The 23,242-nt window shown below is 35.2% G+C and overlaps 1 protein-coding gene across 2 annotated transcripts; it reads right to left on the bottom strand.

Moving 5' to 3' along the window:
• On the bottom strand, positions 1–23,185 carry apt (apontic). Of its 2 annotated transcripts, XM_074112496.1 has the most exons (5): positions 23,005–23,185; positions 22,782–22,895; positions 22,504–22,680; positions 4,734–4,931; positions 1–261 (listed from the first exon to the last, which is right to left on the bottom strand). In XM_074112496.1, exons 1-5 carry the CDS (start codon positions 23,059–23,061, stop codon positions 223–225), a joined length of 585 nt encoding a protein of 194 aa, XP_073968597.1. In that variant the 5' UTR covers positions 23,062–23,185; the 3' UTR covers positions 1–222. The 2 variants fall into 2 exon arrangements, with proteins under 2 accessions (XP_073968597.1, XP_073968598.1); XM_074112497.1 differs by lacking the exons at positions 1–261; positions 4,734–4,931 and adding an exon at positions 8,014–8,330 and having other exon boundaries at positions 23,005–23,184.
• Between the last annotated feature and the right edge of the window lie 57 nt (positions 23,186–23,242).

Here is a 23,242-nt window from a genome sequence, read left to right as displayed (position 1 = left end):
TTGTTCAGACATAATTTATTGGTACTTTTTTTATAGCTTTTATTTTTTTTATTCTTTATTTATTTATTTATTTTTTTTTAGAATATGAGTTTATTTTTTATAACCTTATCGACTGTAATTTCGAAAGTTCATTTTAAGCTTTACTCAGAGAGATCTTAATTAAAGTACAGAAAGTAATGATTTTGATTGCACTTTTTTGTTCCTTAGTTTTGCTCAGGTGGTTTATTTTTTGCCTAATTTCTTCAATTTAGTTTCCTCTTCCTGGAAAAAAGAAAAAGAAAACATGAAAAATTCATTTTCAAACTTTTTTTTTAAAGTTGTCTTAATTGTTACAAGTTTTTAGTAACCTCTGGTTTCTTCTTCAGTGACTGGTTTGTGGAGGTAGAGAAGATGAGAAAGATTACTCAAACAATGTTTACTATCCTTACTCCCACAAATCCAGGATCCCTGAAGAAGGAAGTGGTGTCCAAAACATTACTCAAAACAATGTTTACTATTCTTACTATCCACAAATCCAGGATCCCTGAAGAAGGAAGTGGTGTCCAAAAATTGCGTTTTATCCCAGCCAAATATTAAATTCTTATTTTTATTGTTAAGAACGAGCCAAAAGTCAAATTTATTCATCAGTTTATGGAAAAAAAATATATGTTAAAGGCGGAAGAAATTTTTGGATAATTCACCGGAAAATGACCGAGATCAAAAAATAGAAGAGGGATGTGTTGGCCGGAAGGATAAAATATACAAATATATTGTAAAGTTCTTCTTGTCCTTTTACTAAGAAAGAAGTTTACTTACACAACTAGTGCCTGCCACTAATTACTTTAAATAATATGTGGGTTTGATAAAATAATAAAACTCGCTAAATTTGTAAGTAATAACCTGATTTATTAACACATTACCTTTACTCACATTAACATGTACTAGCAACTAACGCTATTCATTACAGTCACCATTTACAACAGTCACAACAGTTTACTGTTACTTACTCACTACGTAACGCCACAAAACTGTTCCCCCACTGACCACTGGTCCGCACTGCACCGAATTGCACTAGTCTCTGCTACACAAACACAGCTCTACTCACTGACTGACTAACCGCCTGACTAGCTATCTCTGAAGCACTCCGCAACACTGACTCTCTCAAACTGTCACTTCCAAAGTGTCTCTCCAAACTAACGTCTCTCCAAGACTCACTCAAAACTAACTGATTAAAATTGATTAACAACTCTAATAACTCCTTAAAACTCGATTAAAAACTCTAATAACTCCTTTAAAACTCGTTAAGAACTGACTTCTCCAGCTGTGTCTGCCTCCTTTTAACTGCGTGCCTCCCTCCAACTGGGACTGCCCTCCTCCAACTCTCTGAGCATAAGTTTCCACGCCCTCCTGATGTTCATTGGCTGGAGAAAACATACTGCCACCACCTCAGCTGGGGCCGCCCTCCTCCTACTCTCTGTCTCGCTCCTACCTGTCAATCACTGGCTGGGAAAACACATATGCCACCACCCCAACTGAGGCCTTTCTCTTAGCTGGCTTTTACACAGGTCACTAACTCCTTGAACAATCTAGCCCTTTCCTTTCTAGTTCAGGTAAAGACCGGCCCTTTTGTCTACACAGTGGTGGCCTGATACCGACTTTGATCGCTCAACCCCTAGAACAATCTAGGCCTTTCTTCTCTGCCACAGGTAGATACCGCCCTTTTGTTTATGCAGTGGCAGCCTGTTACTGACTTTGATCGCTCAACCCCTAGAACAATCTAGGCCTTTCTTCTATGCCCAGGTCAACTTCGTTACAATATTTATATCTAAAAATATAACCTACGAGCTTTACCATAAAAAGCTTCGAAATTTCCTCCGTTTAATCCAATATTGAAATATTTAAGTAGAAATTTTCCATTTTCATAAATACATTTTCAATGGCGTGAATGAATTTTGAATAATTTCTACAATAAATTACGAGTGTTCTAAAATAGAAGACGCTACAGTGAAGTTTGGGTTTTACAATAAATCATCTTGATTCATCTATATATTTAGCAATCTAATTATACATTAATTTCGGGAAATACGTACCGGAAGAAGATTTATGGATAATGTTATTAATGGATATTATTGGATAATTTATGGATTTGTTTTGTTTTTTATGAGAAAATATTTTTTATTGGCTATAAATTATTTAATTATTAATACCTGATAGTCTAGTTCAAATCGGATATATTTTTGTGGGATAACTGTTACGAAATAACAACACAGCACAATCCTTCAAAAAAACTAACTTCCACAGATTGTAAGCTGTAAGAAACTGATAGGAAGAAAAAAAAAATCTAAGGGCTAGGCAGCTCTGGATTCGAACCCATGGTCTCCGCATTGGAATCCGCTAACCACTAAGCTAATTTTGCTTCCCCTCTCTTATCGAAGTTTAGGTACTTAAAAACTCAGGATTTGCTCGGATAAACTGGATATTTCCGGTTACAACTCAAACTCAAAATGACGTAGATCTTGATAGTTCCTGTTACTGATCTAGGTTAGAGGAAGTGTAACCCAGCGCCAAAGAATACCTCATAATCAACAGTCCCCACGAAGAGCAAAACCAATCAGAACATGATTTAACCAGAGTTTAAGTAATACTTCTTCAACCAGAAGTAATAATTTTGCCGGAAGTTAGCAGCATTCTAGGACTATACCAGGAATACTCATTTGAGGTGCTTCATAGATTCCGCTTAAAGTTTGAACACAAACCTGATTGTTTAACTGACCTTTAGTGAAATTAAAGTAAAGTAATGCCTATTTTTTCAGGCGGGCTTTGCGTCCTAATACCAAATTAGGTGTCGCGAACGGAGGCGACTAGCAAACTTACTTTACTGTAAATTTCTCATATTAACTATTAAATAAAGACCAAGGCCTAGACCAGGGAATCGAACCCACAAAACCAACAATACAACTTAGCATTGCGGGTCTAGCCAATAACCGTCTAACATACATTAGTATAAAGTTCTCAGATTAAACATTAAATAAATAACCAAAGCCTAGACACTGGGAATCGAACCTACTAAACCAACAATACATCTTAGCTTTGCGGGTCTAGCAAATAACCGCCTAATATACTTTAGTATAAAGTTCTCAGATTAAACATTAAATAAATAACCAAAGCCTAGACACTGGGAATCGAACCCACTAAACCAACAATACATCTTAGCATTGCGGGTCTAGCCAATAACCGCCTAATATACTTTAGTATAAAGTTCTCAGATTAAACATTAAATAAATAACCAAAGCCTAGACACTGGGAATCGAACCCACTAAACCAACAATACATCTTAGCTTTGCGGGTCTAGCCTATAACCGCCTAAAATACTTTAGTATAAAGTTCTCAGATTAAACATTAAATAAATAACCAAAGCCTAGACACTGGGAATCGAACCCACTAAACCAACAATACATCTTAGCTTTGCGGGTCTAGCCAATAACCGCCTAATATACTTTAGTATAAAGTTCTCAGATTAAACATTAAATAAATAACCAAAGCCTAGACACTGGGAATCGAACCCACTAAACCAACAATACATCTTAGCTTTGCGGGTCTAGCCAATAACCGCCTAATATACTTTAGTATAAAGTTCTCAGATTAAACATTAAATAAATAACCAAAGCCTAGACACTGGGAATCGAACCCACTAAACCAACAATACATCTTAGCATTGCGGGTCTAGCCAATAACCGCCTAATATACTTTAGTATAAAGTTCTCAGATTAAACATTAAATAAATAACCAAAGCCTAGACACTGGGAATCGAACCCACTAAACCAACAATACATCTTAGCTTTGCGGGTCTAGCCTATAACCGCCTAAAATACTTTAGTATAAAGTTCTCAGATTAAACATTAAATAAATAACCAAAGCCTAGACACTGGGAATCGAACCCACTAAACCAACAATACATCTTAGCTTTGCGGGTCTAGCCAATAACCGCCTAATATACTTTAGTATAAAGTTCTCAGATTAAACATTAAATAAATAACCAAAGCCTAGACACTGGGAATCGAACCCACTAAACCAACAATACATCTTAGCTTTGCGGGTCTAGCCAATAACCGCCTAATATACTTTAGTATAAAGTTCTCAGATTAAACATTAAATAAATAACCAAAGCCTAGACACTGGGAATCGAACCCACTAAACCAACAATACATCTTAGCTTTGCGGGTCTAGCCAATAACCGCCTAATATACTTTAGTATAAAGTTCTCAGATTAAACATTAAATAAATAACCAAAGCCTAGACACTGGGAATCGAACCCACTAAACCAACAATACATCTTAGCTTTGCGGGTCTAGCCAATAACCGCCTAATATACTTTAGTATAAAGTTCTCAGATTAAACATTAAATAAATAACCAAAGCCTAGACACTGGGAATCGAACCCACTAAACCAACAATACATCTTAGCTTTGCGGGTCTAGCCAATAACCGCCTAATATACTTTAGTATAAAGTTCTCAGATTAAACATTAAATAAATAACCAAAGCCTAGACACTGGGAATCGAACCCACTAAACCAACAATACATCTTAGCATTGCGGGTCTAGCCAATAACCGCCTAATATACTTTAGTATAAAGTTCTCAGATTAAACATTAAATAAATAACCAAAGCCTAGACACTGGGAATCGAACCCACTAAACCAACAATACATCTTAGCTTTGCGGGTCTAGCCTATAACCGGTCGGCTTTTACCTTACCTTTATTTTGTTCTGTAAATATTGTGTCTTCAATTTTTCCTGCTCTAATATCTCTTTAGTGATTAATATGCGTATTTTCTGCTCTTCTTTGGCAATGTTTCGCAATTCTTGATGATTTTTCGTCTTTGCCATTAATCTTCTTTCACGCATTCTCGCTGCTATCTGTATCGCTCTGTTTTCTAAAGGTTTTTTGTTGTACTGAAACATATAATATTTTTTCTTTTTTAATCTATTTTTTTTTTGTGATTTGATTACATAAAAAAACCATTCTGTATAATAGAATTTAATTAGTAAATAGAATTACTTTATGTATTCTCCCCCCCCCCCCAAAAATACGATTATAACAAATACATGCGGTGTAAGATTTGTAACGTAGGCTTACTGTACCAACAAATAACGCACACCTGGGGCCCTACTTAAATTAACGCTCAGTTTGGGGTGGGGGTCGCCTAAATCCTTACTAAGGACATGCGCAAAAACGGAAAGAAATGTTTTTGCTTTTAAAAAAAAATTATTTCTCTGATACCTAGGACATGAGATCTAAATTTGATTTGTAAGTTATAAACTTTGATGTTCGTTATAATCAATACTTAAAAAGTCAATGGTAAATAGGAAATGTTTTGCTTTGCTTTTGCCAGCTTTGCGAAAAAAATTACCACATTTTCAATAACATTTTAGTTTTCGTGTTCATGGAATGAAAACCAAGACATTGTTGGCCATAATTCCGCTTTCCCGGGAATAGAGAATAAATGGAAATACTCGTACATAGCATAGCACGATGAGTATTGGAGTTTAAGATAGGACTTGAAGAAATCAGTTTTTCTGAAGAAAGTACAAGGTAAGAAATAAGGGAATATATATAAAATAAAAAAAAAGGAATATTTAGACATGGAAAAGGAGGTAAAATTTTTGCATATAGCTAAAAGAATGCCCTAGGGATGAAAAAGTGACTGATAGCAAATGATTTTATATCCGTATATAAAACATGGTGCCAGCATATCTTGTGGCTGGTTGCTTTCATTCTTCTGCAACGTGAAAAGGAGGTCGTTACGTAGAAGGCACATGTATGATGATGTAAGAGGGAATCTGTAAAGGAGAGGGAGAGAGAGAGAGGTTGAGATTGAGACAGAGAGGGAAATTGGAGAAGAAAAAGGTTGTTACATATGTCTGCGGTGTTCATGTGATGGATGCTGCGGCATCATCATCAGCCTGATCATAGCGAATGATAACTAACTATAACAACATAACCAATGGCAATGCTTTTTTCTAATTATTTATGTAAATATTTTTTATTTACTTTTTACTAAACTTATCATTCACATTTTGTTTTCATCGTTTATAAGAATTCTGACGTCACTAATGATTATTGAATTATCGCATCATGAAATATCCTCTCTACTTTTATTAAGTTAAACCATAATTGAAGCGTTTTAGGTATATAACAATTTATGATTATTGAAGCGTTTAGGCATATATTTATGATTATTGAAGCGTTTAGGTATCTATATTTATGATTATTGAAGCGTTTAGGTATATATTTATCTTAGTACCTTGATAAGCGGACTTTAAGCGGAAGTCTATAATTATAAAAAAATTTATTGTATTTTACTTATTTATTTATTTTTATTGTATTACAGTCTTTCAATTCTCTAAATTGTTTTATTTGTAATAACCAGGCCCTGAAGAAGGCAATATATTTGTAGAAACGTTGGCAAAAAGACGATTTGTGGTTTTTTATTTGGACCGATTCTTCGCCAATTTGAATCCTTAATATACGCTTTTAAAAAACGGTTATGGGTTTATTTACAAATTATTTATAGAAAAAACAAAACAAAGTCACCGGAAACTTTATATTTCAAGTTGCTGCCCGGACTGTATAACATGGCGACTAAAGTCCCATTAAACCCGCCTTGTGCTTGTTTAACTGAGAATGTCTATTGTCCACTTTTTTTTCTTTTCATTTTGTTTGTTCTTATTGTGATAAAACGTAAGTACCACAAATACTTTTTATACTTCCTCTTCGTCCACAAAGTAAGGGAAGTTATTGTAATCGTGCCAAATTTTCAATTTGGAGTATTCACCGGAAATGAGGTCTCCTGAGTTCAAAAAAAAAAAAATTGCAGGAAGTCCCATTTAGCTGTTTCCTTAGATACAAACAGAGGCTAAAACAATAAGGTTTTGTACGGAAGTGCCATTATATTCTGCTAAATTCGTTTCCACCTTCTGTAGCATTTTCCAAAAAACAACACCTTTCGATTTTCTTTAAGCTTAGCGCACTAGTTGCATAACTTTTGCTGGAAAAATCGTTCCAGGAAAATGCGATTAAGGAAAACTTTTGAGAAAGAGATGTACGAGTGCCATTACTGTTTATTGTACTAACTAGTTACCTGTATGGTAGCAATAAGAATGAAATGTAGGTCTAGAATTTCGATTTTTTGAGAATATCAGTTGACACGGAAGTGGCACTTTTATTGAATCGGAAATAATTATTTTAATTTTATCGAAACATCACAAATATAAAAAAGTACATCGCTTATTAGGCGCCACGATAGCTGAGCGGTTAGAGGCTAGACCCGCAATGCTAAGATGTATTGTTGGTTAGTGGGTTCGATTCCCCTGGTATAGGCCTTGGATTTTATTTATTGGTTAATATGAGAATTTATACTAAAGTATGTTAGACGGTTATAGGCTAAACCCGAAATGCTAAGATGTATTGTTGGTTTAGTGGGTTCGATTCCCCGTTCTCTAGGCCTTGGATTTTATTTAATGGTTAATATGAGAAATTTATAGTAAAGTATGTTTGGCGGTTATAGACTAGACCCGCAATGCTAAGATGTATTGTTGGTTTAGAGGATTCGATTCCCCGGTCTCTAGGCCTTGGATTTTATTTAATGTTTAATATGAGAAATTTATAGTAAAGTATGTTTGCTAGTCGCCTCCCTCCGCGACACCTAATTTGGTAGTTGGACGTAAAGCCCGCCTGGAAAACTAGGCAATTACTTAACTTTCTTTTTTCTTTTTTTACATCGCTTACTTAAATCCCGTAAATATTGTATTCCGACGCGGAAATCTTGGGTTGGATTACGAGAGAGCGCGCTATTCGGATGCTGGCTTTGTACTGAAAAAAAATCACTGCTTGCTAATGTTGACTCGTCTTAAATAAAAAAAAAAAAGACAAAACACTTGTGGATGTTTACCCCAAGATTCATCGTGATTTTTTGTCAGCTGTTATATGATTCGTGGCTTTAAACGGATATTAAATGAAAATAAAACAACAAAATAAACAAATGATGCAATACTAGGAGGAAGTGCACTTTTTTATTATTTTCATCAATTTGCATACTAAAAGCACGACAATGAAACTTCCAAAACATTTTAGTAAACCCGGATTTTCTTCTACTTTCCTTTTTCCTCCATTTCCATGGACATGGACATCAATTTGGTGCGTAATTTTTCTTGATTTAACTGTTCTTTAGCAATGGCCACACGCAGCTTTTGTTCGGTCACATCTAAACCGTGTAACTCCATCTCGCATTGTGTTAGCTCTTTGATTTTCTTTGCTTCCAGCAATAGTCTTCGTTCGGCAAGTTTCCTTATCTGTAGAGAATAAGGTAATAATATTAAATTCTTGGATATATTTTTGATTAAAATCCTCAATTTTTGTTTTCATTACATTTGTTTGTGTGTATATTTCTTCATTTTGTACACAAATTCGAGGGTCATTCAATAATTCAACAGACTAATAGCTCTGTACATCAAAAATGGTTTATTAAATCGTAACAAATTTTTGTTTATTTTTCCGGGAGTAATCCCTACCAACTTCCTGAGCAATAGTCCCATCTTCTTGGGAGTTTTCTAATAGCCTCAGCGAAGAATTCTTTACCTTGATCTCAAACCCAGTTTTGTACTTTTTCCTTTACCTCTTCGTTGACGTTCATCTTGATGCAAAGCTCCTTTCATCTGTTCAAACAGTTCAAAATCCGATGGCGGAAAGGCGAGGACTGTAAAGAAGAATGAGGAGCTCCCAACCAGCTGTGCCAAGAGTTTCCAGGGTCAGTTGTGTAAGTATGAGGTCGAGCATTGTCTTCTTGAAGAAGAAGCACGCTTTTTTCCCTGCCATTCTGGTCATCTTCAGCGCGCGCTTGCTTTTGTTCTTAAAAACCATGGCTGTTGATGGCGCATTGTTACTCCATTAAATCACAGAAAATCTGTCCAAGGCCGGTGCCCATATCGCTTTTGCGGCCACTTTTTTAATCTTTTCCAGGAAAACTCGCCCGGTTCATGCAACTAAAGCCGTTTTTATGTGTATTTCTGACAGTTGTACACTTGCCGAAAAGTAAGAATCACGCCACAGAATAAAAATAAGAACTTTATTCGAGCGGCCAACCTAACTAAGACCTTAAAGGTTATGTTTACGTAAATATTAATCGAAACAGCTGACTGATACTCTTGGCAATGTTGCCAACTTACACCTGTAAACTTTTCATTTCCCTGCATTAAGCATCGTCATCACTAACTATGTTAGTCTGTTTATTTATTGAATGATCCTCGTAAATGGAAAATATTATATTTAATATTATATTTCCTTACTTCAATAGGAAAAATGTTTATTTGATTTTCTTTTTCTTTTTTTTTCATTTTAACATTAAAACTGCACGAAACTAAACAAGGAAATAGGCAGTAAAAAGGAAAAGTGGGAAATGGTGAGGACATAAAGCATACACCTTTACATACGTACGAGCATTACGAGCAACAGCGACATCCTGCGTTAGAAGCCATTAGCGCTGGTACCAAGAGCAGAAATGGCTAAAAGGCGTCCTAAGTCCTCCACCAACAAGCCACTTAGAACCACCCCAAATATTCTTATATTTTTAATACCTTTTTCTTTTTCATTTTTTTTCATTCATAAAATTTTCAAAAGATTTTTAAAAGCTTACATTCAATTTTTTTGTTTTTATTTTTAATTACTTATAGGCTCGTTAGACAATCAATATATTTCTTAAGATTCCGTTATTCTCAAGAATTAAATTACTTACATTATAAATTTTAAACTGGACACAATATCTGAATTTAATGCAATGGCTTTTTGTTTAAAAGAGCGCCTCTATAGCCAATAATGTTTAGAGGCTAGACCCGCAATGCTAAGATGTATTGTTGGTTTAGTGGGTTCGATTCCCCGATTTAAATCTTGGTTTTTATTTAATGGTTTAATATGGGAAATTTATAATAAAGTATTTTAGGCGGTTATAGGCTAGACCCGCAATGCTAAGATGTATTGTTGGTTTAGTGGGTTCGATTCTCTGGTATAGGCCTTGGATTTTATTTAATGTTTAATATGAGAAATTTATAGTGAAGTATGTTAGACGATTATAGGCTAGACCCGCAATGCTAAGATGTATTGTTGGTTTAGTGGGTTCGATTCTCTGGTATAGGCCTTGGATTTTATTTAATGTTTAATATAGGAAATTTATAGTGAAGTATGTTAGACGATTATAGGCTAGACCCGCAATGCTAAGATGTATTGTGTTGGTTTAGTGGGTTCGATTCCCCGGTGTCTAGGCCTTGTATTTTATTTAATGGTTAATAAAAGAAATTTATAGTAAAGTACGTTTGTTAGTCGCCTCCGTCCACGACACCTAATTTGGTAGTTGGACGTAAAGTCTGCTTGAAAAAATAGGCAATACATTACTTGTTTTTGATAAAAAAAAAAAAAAAAAAGACCCGTGTGACTCATTACGCCCAACAGGGGAAAACCTCCTGTATCAAGACCCGGGGAAACGAGCGAATCATGTGGTGAAGTTTGAAGCACATTTCACTATTAGACCTGTATAAAAATCCTCTTATATCACTGACATTGGGATCACCAGCTCTGATAGACTGAAAATTGGGTGGTTAGATGCTCGTAATCTTATTTGATTACGTTCGTTTTCTTAGTAGCATATTTAGCGACCACAGTTCACCGTATAAATACTTAGAGTCACGTAGCAGTCTTTTTATACAAAAATTTGGTTAGTAAACTAGTCATATTAGTCAAAACGTCGAAATCTCCACACAAAAAAAAAAGCACATAGCCAGATATTGGTTTAACAACGACGATATTAGCATTGCGGTTAATATGGGAAATTTATAGTAAAGTATTTTAGGCGGTTATAGGCTATACCCGCAATGCTAAGATGTATTGTTGGTTTAGTGGGTTCGATTCTCTGGTATAGGTATAGGTATTTTTTTTGTGTGGAGATTTCGACGTTTTGACTAATATGACTAGTTTACTAACCAAATTTTTGTATAAAAAGACTGCTACGTGACTCTAAGTATTTATACGGTGAACTGTGGTCGCTAAATATGCTACTAAGAAAACGAACGTAATCAAATAAGATTACGAGCATCTAACCACATAATTTTAGTTTCTACTGTTATCCGTAACGGTTTAGAAGGCTTTGACAGAGAAGTCTGTACTGCACGAACCTACCAGGAACTTACTATTAGTGTCCAAACACCGGGGACGCGCTACAGTGTCCAGTGGCGGACATCGGTGATTCCTGTAGATTTCTATGGATCTCTCGATGGGTACTGAATCCAGGAAGAGTCCCAAACTGGTGGTGGCACTTTTACAAAAAAAATAATAATAATGAAGAAGTTTAATATTCTATTACTATATAAAAATGGTAAACTTTAACGATTGGATTTTGTCCATCATAAAAAAAATATGCACGTTTTTATTGAAGTAATAACTCACTTTATTATCTCAGCCGAGATCATTTAATTTGTCCTTTTAAAACTTGCCTTTTAAAGTAAAGTAATCAAATTTAAGGAGGATAAAAAACAGAAATGGATTTAATTTTATTCTCCAGTCTAATTACGTATATTCAGTAAGGCTGATTTGGAGGAGTTTTATTAATTACATTTCCTTAACGTCTTCTTAACTTATCTGGGAGGGGTTTTTCATCATGGAAGTAAGTTTCAATTATGTAATTAAATTATAGAAAATTATTATTTTCTTTTCAACGCAAGATCTTTTGCAAAACAGATAATTAACTTAATATTAACCAAAAAAAAGTTAACTTGAAAATCAAATTACAAGGTACTTAGGCTACGATTATTATAGTCCGGGTACTTAACTAGGTTATCTATAGAGAGTGTTCCATTCCAGTTAAACCTTGGTTTGGCTGGAATTAACTGGAGAAAGGCAACTTCTACACTCCATAAGGCTTAGCTTTAACCATAATAACTCACTAAACCAGTACTTATAACACCAAAATAAAGCTACCATATTGTCCCTAATGAGATTGGGGTAATGGTAAGTTTAGTGACGTCAATGGCTACAAATATTTTGTGAACTGAAATATGTGTGTACGATTTTCTCTGTAACGTCATAAGTGTAAGTTGTTTACTCTGAGAACGGAGGCAGTGTTTTTCATGTATTAAGTTCATTAAATGGCCATGTAGAGAGACAGAAATTGAAAAATGCTATTAAGATACAACTTAGCATGAATTTTCAAAGATTTAGAAGGCTTAAAAGGAAGTAAAAATAAAATGAACTTGTGGTCAGATCTGTAATGCTGGATAATATCTTCGAGCTCCCTGTATCCCTGAACGGTTTCTAAAGGTAAATTAATTAGTTTGGAGCAGAGCTATGGACTTCCCTTTGGTTTCTGGCCGCACACAACACTAGCTCACTAATGAGAGTCGGAAACATAAATGAAGTACTCAATCAAGCTACACTCTGATGGTGGATGGAAATCCATTATCCGAAACCAGTCAGGGGATCCAATAAACACGCTTCTATATAACGATAAAATTCGCGGAAGCAGAAACGAGATCCTGCAACTTTCAAGACGCCCTTGTCCAGCTGGAATGGAGACGATAAACTGGGCAAAAGGTTTCAGAGGTTTTCGAAAGTCCATGGAAAATATATTGTAAAAAAGCTAACAGAAGAATTATGGGTCAATATGCTGATTTTATGAAGTCATACATCAAAAAAATAGCATCCAAATAATTAAGCTGTAGAAGAAAACAAAAAAAAAAGTAACATACTTCACGGCAAAAAGCTTGGGTACAGAACAAAAGAGTGGAAAACTGTGTTTTAAAGGTGGTCCGCAAAGAGAGTATGGTAGTCGTTAGAGATAAGAACATCATGGGGGTAAGAAAGATAAGAAAGATTATGGGGGCGTATTGAGAGGAACTTCCTGGTTTTTGGTGGAGTTCAAGAGTTTCTGAAAGAGAATTGGTCAGTAAAGATAAACCTACCTAGTATGATGATGTACAGTAATAAAGATGGTCGAAGATCCAGGGGGAACGTGTGGAGATTATATTGAGCAGAAGACGACACAGGGGGGGAAAAAAAGGAAAAGAAAAATCCTACAGGTCCTGTGAAAGCTTGGAAAACAGGATTAGGTGCTTACAAAGGATGAAAGAAACTACTCTATCAAAGGGTAAAAAAAAAAAAAATACTTGAGGAAAAACTAACAGTACCAGAATTATAAACAGGTATTTTTAAATAAAAAAAAATAACAGTTCCTAGTTTTAAAAGTAAAGTTATGCCTATTTTTTCAGGCTACCAATTAGGTGACCTGGACGGAGGCTATTAGCAAACATTACTATAAATTTCTCATATTAACCACATTAAATAAAATCCAAGGCATAGACCAGAGGAACCGAACCCACTAAACCAACAATACATCTTAGCATTGCGGGTCTAGTCTATAACTGCCTAACATACTTTACTATTAAATTCTCATATTAACCATTAAATAAAATCCAAGGCCTAGACTGGGGGAATTGAACCCACTAAACCAACAATACATCTTAGCATTGCGGGTCTAGTCTATAACCGCCTAACATACTTTACTATTAAATTCTCATATTAACCATTAAATAAAATCCAAGGCCTAAACCGAGTATAGAACCCACTAAACCAACAATACACCTTAGCATTGCGGGTCTAGTCTATAACCGCCTAACATACAATACTTTACTGTACATTTCTTTTATTAAACATTGTTTAAAATCCAAAGCCTAGAGACAGGGAATCGAACCCACTAAACCAACAATACATCTTAGCATTGCGGGTCTAGCCTACTCGTATAACCGCTCGGCTGATCTATATTATATACTATAAAACTTTATCACTGCTTTTAACAGAAAACATTCTTTGGTGTTTTCCGTTGAAAAATAAGAATAATAGACGTTTAGTACTAAAAGAAAACACATTCTAAAAACAAACCGGAAGAAGAAAACATTTAGCTTGGAAAAGGATCGATTGAGATAACTGGACCGGTTTTAAGGTTTACTTATCCGATGGTGGAGTATTTGAAGAAGGGAAAAGTACACAAAGACAAAAAGGAATAGAAGAATATTCTGGTTGAGTAAAGGCGGCCGACAACGAGCTTCGGCTATTTCCGCTTTTTCGTTTTTAAGATTGCTTCATTCTTAATTCTAATAACAAAACTTTTCAACGGAGAGTTCAATGATTAGTGCACCAGACAATTTGGGTTTAAATACAAGTGTGTGTCATTCGAGTTTTTTCTTATGAGACGCGATGGGGAAGCGATTAGCTATGCGGTTAGCGTATTGGATTCCCTCGCAGAGATCACAGGTTCGAATTCAGCTGCTGAACCTTAGATTTTTCTCTTTCTAGGAGCTTCTTACAGCTCCCTGTCTGGAGATTGGACAGTATCAACTGTAAAGAGATAAAACACTGTCAGGAGTCCGGCAGTGCATTGAAAAAAGCTTCGGGCGCCAATAACCTCAGATGAAAATGGTGCCCAGTGGGTGATAGAGCTCAGAAAATGGTCCAAGGGTGCTAATAACCACAATGTGCCTCAATTTGTGTGATTGGTCAGCATGACTTAAAAACGACAAATTGTTGAAATATTAAATTCAAAATCTGGTTTATGTATAACACGATGAGATTTGACAACAATAAACCATTGGCCATTCCTATTAAGCTGATGATAAGCTCCTACTAGTTAAGCTACAATTCTACCAGATAAGACTAACCCCAGTCTGAACACAGAGACAAAGAACTGTACGATACGTCTAAGCACTCCAATCTTAACCGCATCCAGTCCCACCCCAATTGAAAACCCTACGCACCATCCTTAGCAATCGCTGACCTGAAAATCCCTTTTGTCCTTTTGACCTTGCCAAATCCCCCTGACAAACCAAATTTTCCCACTCATCCACAATCTGTTCCAAACTAATCTCCCCTAGGAATCCAATCCCCAGAACACCAAAATATCAATGGCTACGCGATCACCTGATCACATGACATAGAAGGGCATCCATCCTTCTTAGGCACTTCTTTGACGTCATCGTTGGATGGCCCCTCATTCAGTTCTTATTCAATTTTAGTTTCTTCATGTTTTTTTTCTTGTAAGCAATCATATTTACTTGTTGCCAATAGGAAAGTTTTGTAATTTAAATGAAGTTTTACAGGAAAGATAAGATCGTACATTATTCTGAAATGACACTTTAGAGGTGCTTCTCTACTACCTTAAAATGGGGTCATTAAATGTCAGAGAAAATCGTTGAAGCCTTTTTTCCAGAAAATTAAAAAAAAAAAAGGAAAGAAAAGCGATTAGAGAATCATTTAGTTAGAATTTTTAATTTTCACATTGGAACTACATCTGTTTTTTGAGTTTCCCTAGGGATTCAAAATGGCTTCCCTTTATTTTTTTTTTTTTGGTCCAATGTTTAGTGAAGTTCAAATTTTAATTATTTAATGCCCCGGAAGTCATGAGAGTTTCATACAAAATTTTTTTTGTTTTTCGAACATTAAATTTTAGTAAATCTAGATAAAAATTACAACTAATATGTTTAAAAGTGAAATATGCATTCATGACTCCTGAAATGTCGATTTAGCAATGGTTAGTGAGTCATCAATTAGGCATGCTGTCCATTAGCGTGGTCCATAGTGTATTAGCGGTTAGACACTGCCAGCTCTATTGTTTGGTTAATTTTGAAAGGAAAATTTTGTTTAGAGCATTTAAGGGTCCTTTAGTCTGAATATATATTATTGTACGAGGGTCGTTTGAAAAGTCCGTGCAAAAATAAAAACTACTTAATTTTTTGGGGTAAACCTTTTTTATTTTTCAACACAGTCTCCTTTTAGGCTTATACACTTCGTCCAACGCTGCTCTAGTTTGTTGATCCCTTCCGAATAATAGGATTTGTCCAAGTCTGAAAATTAGCCATTCGTTTCTGCAATCACCTCCTCGTTTGAATAAAATCTTTTTCCCGCCAGCCATTTCTTCATATTGGGGAACAAATAGTAGTCCGAGGGAGCCAAGTCTGGAGAATAGGGGGAATGTGAAACGAGTTGGAACCCTATTTCCATTAATTTTGCGACCACAACTGCTGAGGTGTGAGCTGGTGCGTTGTCGTGATGGAAAAGGACTTTTTTTGTGGGCCAATCGTGGGCGTTTTTCTTGCAGCTCGGTTTTTCAAACGGTCCAGTAACGATGAATACTATGCACCTGTAATAGTTTTACCCTTTTCCAGATAGTCGATGAGGATTATTCCTTGCGAATCCCAAAAGACAGTCGCCATAATCTTTCCGGCCGAAGGAACGGTCTTCGCCTTTTTTGGCACAGATTCCCCCTTGGTAACCCATTGTTTAGATTGTTCTTTGGTCTCAGGAGTGTAGTGATGTATCCATGTTTCATCCACAGTGACGAAACGACGCTTAAAGTCCTGCGGATTACACGATTTCGTTTTTGGTTCAAGCGTGAGCAATCGCGGCACCCATCTTGCGGATAGCTTTGTCATGTCCAAATGTTGATGCAAAATATTATGTACCCGTTCATTCGAGATGCCCACAGCACTAGCAATCTCACGCACCTTCACTCTTCTGTCATCCATCACCATATCATGGATTTTATCAATGATTTCTGGAGTAGTAACCTCAACAGGGCGTCCAGAACGTTCAGCGTCACTTGTGCCCATATGGCCACTCCGAAAATTTTGAAACCACTTATAAACTGTTCTAATCAAAGGTGCAGAGTCACCATAATGTTTATCAAGCTTCTCTTTAGTCTCCTGAGGCGTTTTGCCTTTCATAAAGTAGTGTTTAATCAACACACGAAATTCTTTTTCGTCCATTTTTTGAAAATCACTCGACTTCCTCGATTCAAACGAGTGCCAAACACAAAGAAATAGACCGATCTGGCTGAAACTTGGTGTGTGTTCTTCCAAGAGATGCTACTAACTAAACATAACCTCGATACGCGCCAGTGGTGCTATCTCTCTGACTTTGCACGGACTTTTCAAACGACCCTCGTATTGCTGAAAATGTTTCAATAGATTCAAACTAATTACATTGTGATATTAACCAACCAGAATTCTCTTTTCAAAAACTCTTTCATAAGATCTACTTAAATCTGATCAAAATTTTGTATTTGTATTTAATTTTAAAAATACATGTATATTTAATGTATAAAATCGAAAACACATCTGTGGATAACAAGAAAGAAAACGATTTTGTTTTGTAACATTATTTTTCATTATCCTAAAAACACACACAATTTTATAATTATAAAATAATCCCACCATTAATTTGTGTGTTCTTTTATTTTTTAATTTTTTTTTATTTATTTCTAAAGATAGTCTCAACAATATGGCAGGGTAATTGCTAATATTACCTCATGTTACCCCAATTTGGTTTTGTGTTTTTCCCCCCCAAAGCATATTTTATGTATAATTAATATATTTTGAAGGATATTTTATCAGAGGATATTTTTCAGAGACTGAAAATTGGTAAATTAAGCAAGAAATGAAACCGATTAAGGGCACTTTTGGTTTCACTTTAGTTAGCGGAAAAACTATAGGCTCCTAATGATCACATCGGTGACGTGGTAAATGAATTAATATTCGACAATTGATGAGGAGTCTAATTTATTTACTGTATAGGAGCTTTTATTTAGGCAGTAACACTCAGGCCTCTTATTGTGTTTGGCATCCTAGTTTATGGTTCAAATTAAGAAAGAGCTTTTCTTCCTTAAATTCTTCCTCATTCTGTAATCCTATTTTCCTAGTGATGTTGTTCCATGAATTGATAGTGAGCTAAAAGTAAACAACAACTGGGATAGGCCTTCTTATTTTTTTTACTCATTGTCCTGAAAAACTGAGGGACCTTTTTACCTTTTTTCAGGAAAAGATGGTTTTGAGCTGAGAAAAACATGTGAAAAAAAAGGGGGTTTTTGAATTAAAGACAACGGTTATTTAGGAAACTAGTTTTCACTTTATTAGCCACATTTACAACTACATCAAATGAGGCATCAAGTAAATTTGATCATTACTGGTTCACAGTTCACTTGTAAATGTCATGGTTAGAGCAATCACTCATTGGTGAAAGTCTTTTACAATGAGTTAATCACCGCAATAGATCTCTTGGCCACTTTCGCTTTAAGTGACGTGGAGAATTGTCTGGAACGTTAGGAGGAGTTGTACAAGAGGATTAGGATGGAGAGAGCTAATAGGCTGAGGAATTTGTGGTAGCCTAGACTTTATTAGGTCAATCACAAAAGGGATGTGAAGGTCAGTGTGTATTGTAAGATTAGAAATGTAGTATGGAGCATTCAGGATTTTCTGTAGGATTTAAGGACTATAGTGTCTGCAGGCGTTTTGGAGCTGGGACAGTACTTAATGTTAGAATTATAGGGTAGACCTTTTCCAATGCACTCGTTGCGAAAAACTAGGGAAAGCTAAGAACTATCATCTAGTGAGGCCTGGGGGGGAAAAAATGGTGTTTTTGGGGGTAAGGACATCGCCTATAATAGACCAGAACTAAGAAATAAGATGAGCTTTCAAAAGATCTGTTCTTTCTAATTCAGAAGTGCTCAAAAAAATATATTTTCAAAAATTGTTCGTCAACGAACAGTTGGCAAGCGGAAGAAAATACTCACGGTTGCCTAACTTCTTTCCGCAGCAATGTAAATTTGTATTGTCTGTCTATATTCCAGAAAAAAAAATTCTGTATGTTCACGACGACATAAAAAAAGGACGGGGTAAATTTTGTTTCTTTGGCGGAATAGAATTCACTTTCGAACGCAGCATCCAAGTAGAATATCTTGGCTAGTAATCTCATACTATTCGCGACGCAAAAACAATCATTGATTTCTTGGTGAGAAAGAGTCTGTTTGGCCAAGTGGTTTTGTTAGCTTCCAGCTTCCAGACCAACATCTCGCAACCATCAACTGATTTTCTTTGTCTATTTGTGTTTCCCATATGGTGGTACTATTTTCTCAGAGGAGGAAATTTCACTGAATCCAATTGGTTTTCCACTTTTACTTACTGCAGTAAAATTAATTTTATGAAATCTATATTTTCCTTGATAACCCCGAGGAGTGAAAATATAAATTTATATATAAAAAACACAATCTGACAAAAGTTGACACTCTTTCGGGCTAAATGGAAAAATTAAATTTCCAACAGAAGCTAATAGTACGTATTACGCACTATGGAATGGAATTTTACTATTAAATTTAGAAAAGACTTATGCATACTATTGGGCAGTTTTGACTAATAAAAAAAGATTTGTGGCATAAATCTGACTGGATACAAAGGGGAATGTTGATAGGTTTCCATACTGGGTGTAAAGAGGAATGTTGATAGGTTTCCATACTGGGAGTCAAGAGGAATTTTGATAGGTTTCCATACTGGGTGTCAAGAGGAATGTTGATAGGTTTCTAAACTGGGTGTCAAAAGGAATGTTGATAGGTTTCCATACGGATGTAAAGGGGAATGTTGATTGGTTTCCATACTGGGTTTCAAGAGAAATGTTGACAGGTTTCTATACTGGGTGTCAAGGGGAATGTTGATAGGTTTCCATACTGGGTGTCCAAGAGAAATGTTGAAAGGTTTCCATACTGGGTGTCAAGGGGAATGCTGATAGGTTTCCATACTGGCTGTAAAGGGGAATGTTGATAGGTTTCCCACACTGGATGTAGGGGGTAAGATACTCGTATCTGGATGGGAAAAAGTGTTAGATCTCCCTCTTAAATTCTGCCATTTCCTGGATCTCTTGGGCTGAAGTGCGTGAGTACTTCCTAACGTCTTCCCTTGAAATCTGCAGATTCCAAATATTGTAATCCAATTGTAATCTGCCACAGTTTGTTTCTAAATCCTTTAGATCCATGTTTATTTGACTTCTTCTTCTTTCAGGGCTACTGTTTGGGGGAGAGGGATTGAGCACTTTTTACCAAGGGATTCCGCGGACCCAAAGAAGTCATTAAATAAAATCCAAAACTGGTACCATTAAATAAAATCCAACACCTAGACTGAAGGAATCGAACCCACTAAACCAACAATACATCCTAGCTTTGCGGGTCTAGCCTATAACCGTCTAACATACTTTACTATAAATTTCTCATATTAACCATGAAATAAAATCCAACACCTAGACTGAAGGAATCGAACCCACTAAACCAACAATACATCTTAGCTTTGCGGGTCTAGTATCTTAACCGTTCGGCTATCGTGGCGCCTGTATTTTTATTATTTAAATACTAATTATCCCAAGATTGGCAGCAAAGTCTCAAATTAATTGTGAGAGATCTATTCACTTCCGGTGCCGTGAAATTCTGTCACAGTATTTTTTTTTTTTTTGAAAATGAACTTTTATTATTATGTAGGTGGTAAGTCAGTACAGTAAACAGTAATGGCACATTAGAGAAAACCTTAACAATACCTCTCTCCCGGAAGTAACGACAATCAAATTTTTCTAGAAAAATGTTTTTCTAGAAAGAAAAAACTTTATTAAATGTTAAAAAACTTTGAAGATACCTGTATACAGATGTTTTAGAATAAAAATGTTCAAAGGAAACCGCGAAAGCCGTTTTTGGGAAAATCCTAGGAAACTGGAAAAACAATTTCGTAAAGTGATACATCCGGTGGACCCATTTGGTCGAAAACGTTTGTTTTTTTGTGGATCATTAACTAGAAGTCCTAAGTTAGGGTGTTTAGGAATACGAATCGAAAATAGGAGCACTTATCCCCCTGAAATATAATTTTACAAACTGAGAATATAATTTTAAAAAAATAAAAGTAAATGTTAATATATAAATGTTAAAGTCTGCGATTAAGTACAGTTAATAGTTTTGTTCAGAACGTTGAAAGGTTGTGAGGTAAGATGTAAACAAAGGTTACAATGGTGAAACCTCCCAACTCAGCTGTCAGCTGACATTCCCCAGCTGACAACACAGTCTTTGGAGAGAAACAACAGTTATCAGACGTCAAACTTACCCTTATTGAAGGGTGTAAAAGGGATAAACCTGTCCGCTTGTAACAGAACGTATAGATTTACAATTTTATACAATGTTCCATACGAAAGGTATTCTGCTTCTGCATCTTGGTGGCTACAAAGAAGCACTTCGTAAAGTAGACTGGTGACATAGTTACTTACTGCCAGCAAAATCTCTCAATCCGTTTATACTCGATTTTCCGATTTCCATCTGTGATTAAGTTACTTACTTTCCCTTACAAGGATAGGAAAGCGATCAAGTTAAATTTTCCCTATTCAGTTTTTTCCACGAAAATATCCGTTTTTAGGTTTTTCCTAAGATTAAAACAATGTTTTTTTTTTTTTTTGAAAATGGTCTGTGTTTTCATAAAATTTCCCAAAAATGGGAAAATTGCCGGAAGATAAAACTTCCTATTTCGATTTAGTCCAAGGAACCTCAATGTAAAGAAAAAATGAATCGAAATTACCACTTTATAGAATCGATTTTTCCCCTTTTTTTATTTTTTTTTATCGATTTTGACACCAACGATTTTCTTTGACTTAGTACTTACTTTTCTTACTTACCTACCAAGTTTAATTGCCTAATTTTTCACGTAAAATTCCATTTAAGGGCATTAAAACTGATTTACAACTACATGATAATTTCGTCGTTTGTGGAAAAATAAGCCCATGATGTCATGTGAAAGAAACATTCTAACATTCATTAAATCCAGATCAGAATCTAGAGTTTAATGAAACAATGAACTTATGGTAAACATAGATGGGTTAGGAAATAAGAGAACTGTGTTTAAAAAGAAGTAAGCACAGTAAAGTATTGCCTATATTTTCAGGCGTGCTTTACGTCCAACTACCAAATTAGGTATCGTGGATGGAGTCGACTAGCAAACACACTTTACTGTAAATTCCTTTTATTAACCATTAAATAAAAATCCAAGGCCTAAAACCGGGGAATCGAACCCACTAAACCAACAATACATCTTAGCTTTGCGGGTCTAGCCTCTAACCGCTCTGCTACCGTGGCGCCTAAAATGCGTTTTCAGTGAGTTTTAACCAAATAAAAGCCCATTTCTATCCAACTATAAGCGCTCGATCGCTATTTCTATAAAAATTAGTGCTTGTAGGTAAACAAAAAAAAAAAAAAAAAAAAAGAGAGAGAGAGATGAATCAATCTAGGCGCCACGGCAGCCGAGCGGTTATAGGCTAGACCCGCAATGCTAAGATGTATTGTTGGTTTAGTGGGTTCGATTCCCAGTCTCTCTAGGCCTTGGATTTTATTTAATGGTTAATAAAAGAAATTTTTCAGTAAAGTATGTTAGGCTAGTCGCCTCCGTCCACGTCACCAAATTTGGTAGTTAGAGGTAAAGCCCGCCTAAAAAATAAGCTAATTTTTTTAGTGGCATATTACTCAAAATATCAACCAATCTCACCAATATCTGGAAAAGATAGAAATTTTTACACCAATAACAGTGAGTTTAAAAACCAGTTCAAGCCAATCGAAATATGTAAATTAAAAAAAAAAATTTCACTTACCTCATTTTCATTAATTTTCATATTGCTGCGTCTTAGTTTAGTCTTAAATTTGTCTTGCATGAATGAATCATCGGTAAGATATTGGTCGCCAGAACCATCGTTATGTTCGCTGATTCTCGGATCGGTAGTCCACTTCTTTGCTTGTTCCCAAGCTTTACGCATTTGATCGATAGTTCGCTTTAAGTATAAATTATTTATTATTATTTTTTGTATATATATACTTACTTATAAAACTTTAACATCGATATTATACAATTAATAATGATCGATTTACCAACCTTTTTTTCTGGAAAATGAGCATTATATTCATTGGTAATTTCTGCCCATTTTTTACCTTTAAGTGCTACACTTTGGGGATCATTTTTAGGACTATCTAAGATATCGCGGTTTTTCTGGAAAACAAACAAAAATGTTCCAGAAATATTGAATAAAATTAAGAAATTTGTTACTCAAAAAATCAATGAAAACTATCGATCAATAATCGAACTAAATTATAATTACCATAACTAAATCGACAATCAGTTTCTTTTCATTTTCGGAAAAATTATGTTTATCCATTTTTTGCACAAATTATAACTAAACTGATATTTAATGAATTAACGATTGTTTCATAAATTTGTTTGCTTTCAGATGATTTGCAAGTTAGTAAGATATAAAACAAAACATGAAAATTATTAATTTCTTTAAAGTCATATGTTATTAGTTTAAATAAAGTTTAAATAATGTTATTATTCTATGA

Source organism: Rhodnius prolixus, unplaced genomic scaffold (genome assembly GCF_049639745.1).
Source record: "Rhodnius prolixus isolate KJV_2025 unplaced genomic scaffold, Rpr scaffold_1, whole genome shotgun sequence".
In the NCBI taxonomy this organism is placed as follows: domain Eukaryota; kingdom Metazoa; phylum Arthropoda; class Insecta; order Hemiptera; family Reduviidae; genus Rhodnius; species Rhodnius prolixus.
This window is presented reverse-complemented; position numbering and strand designations above follow the sequence as displayed.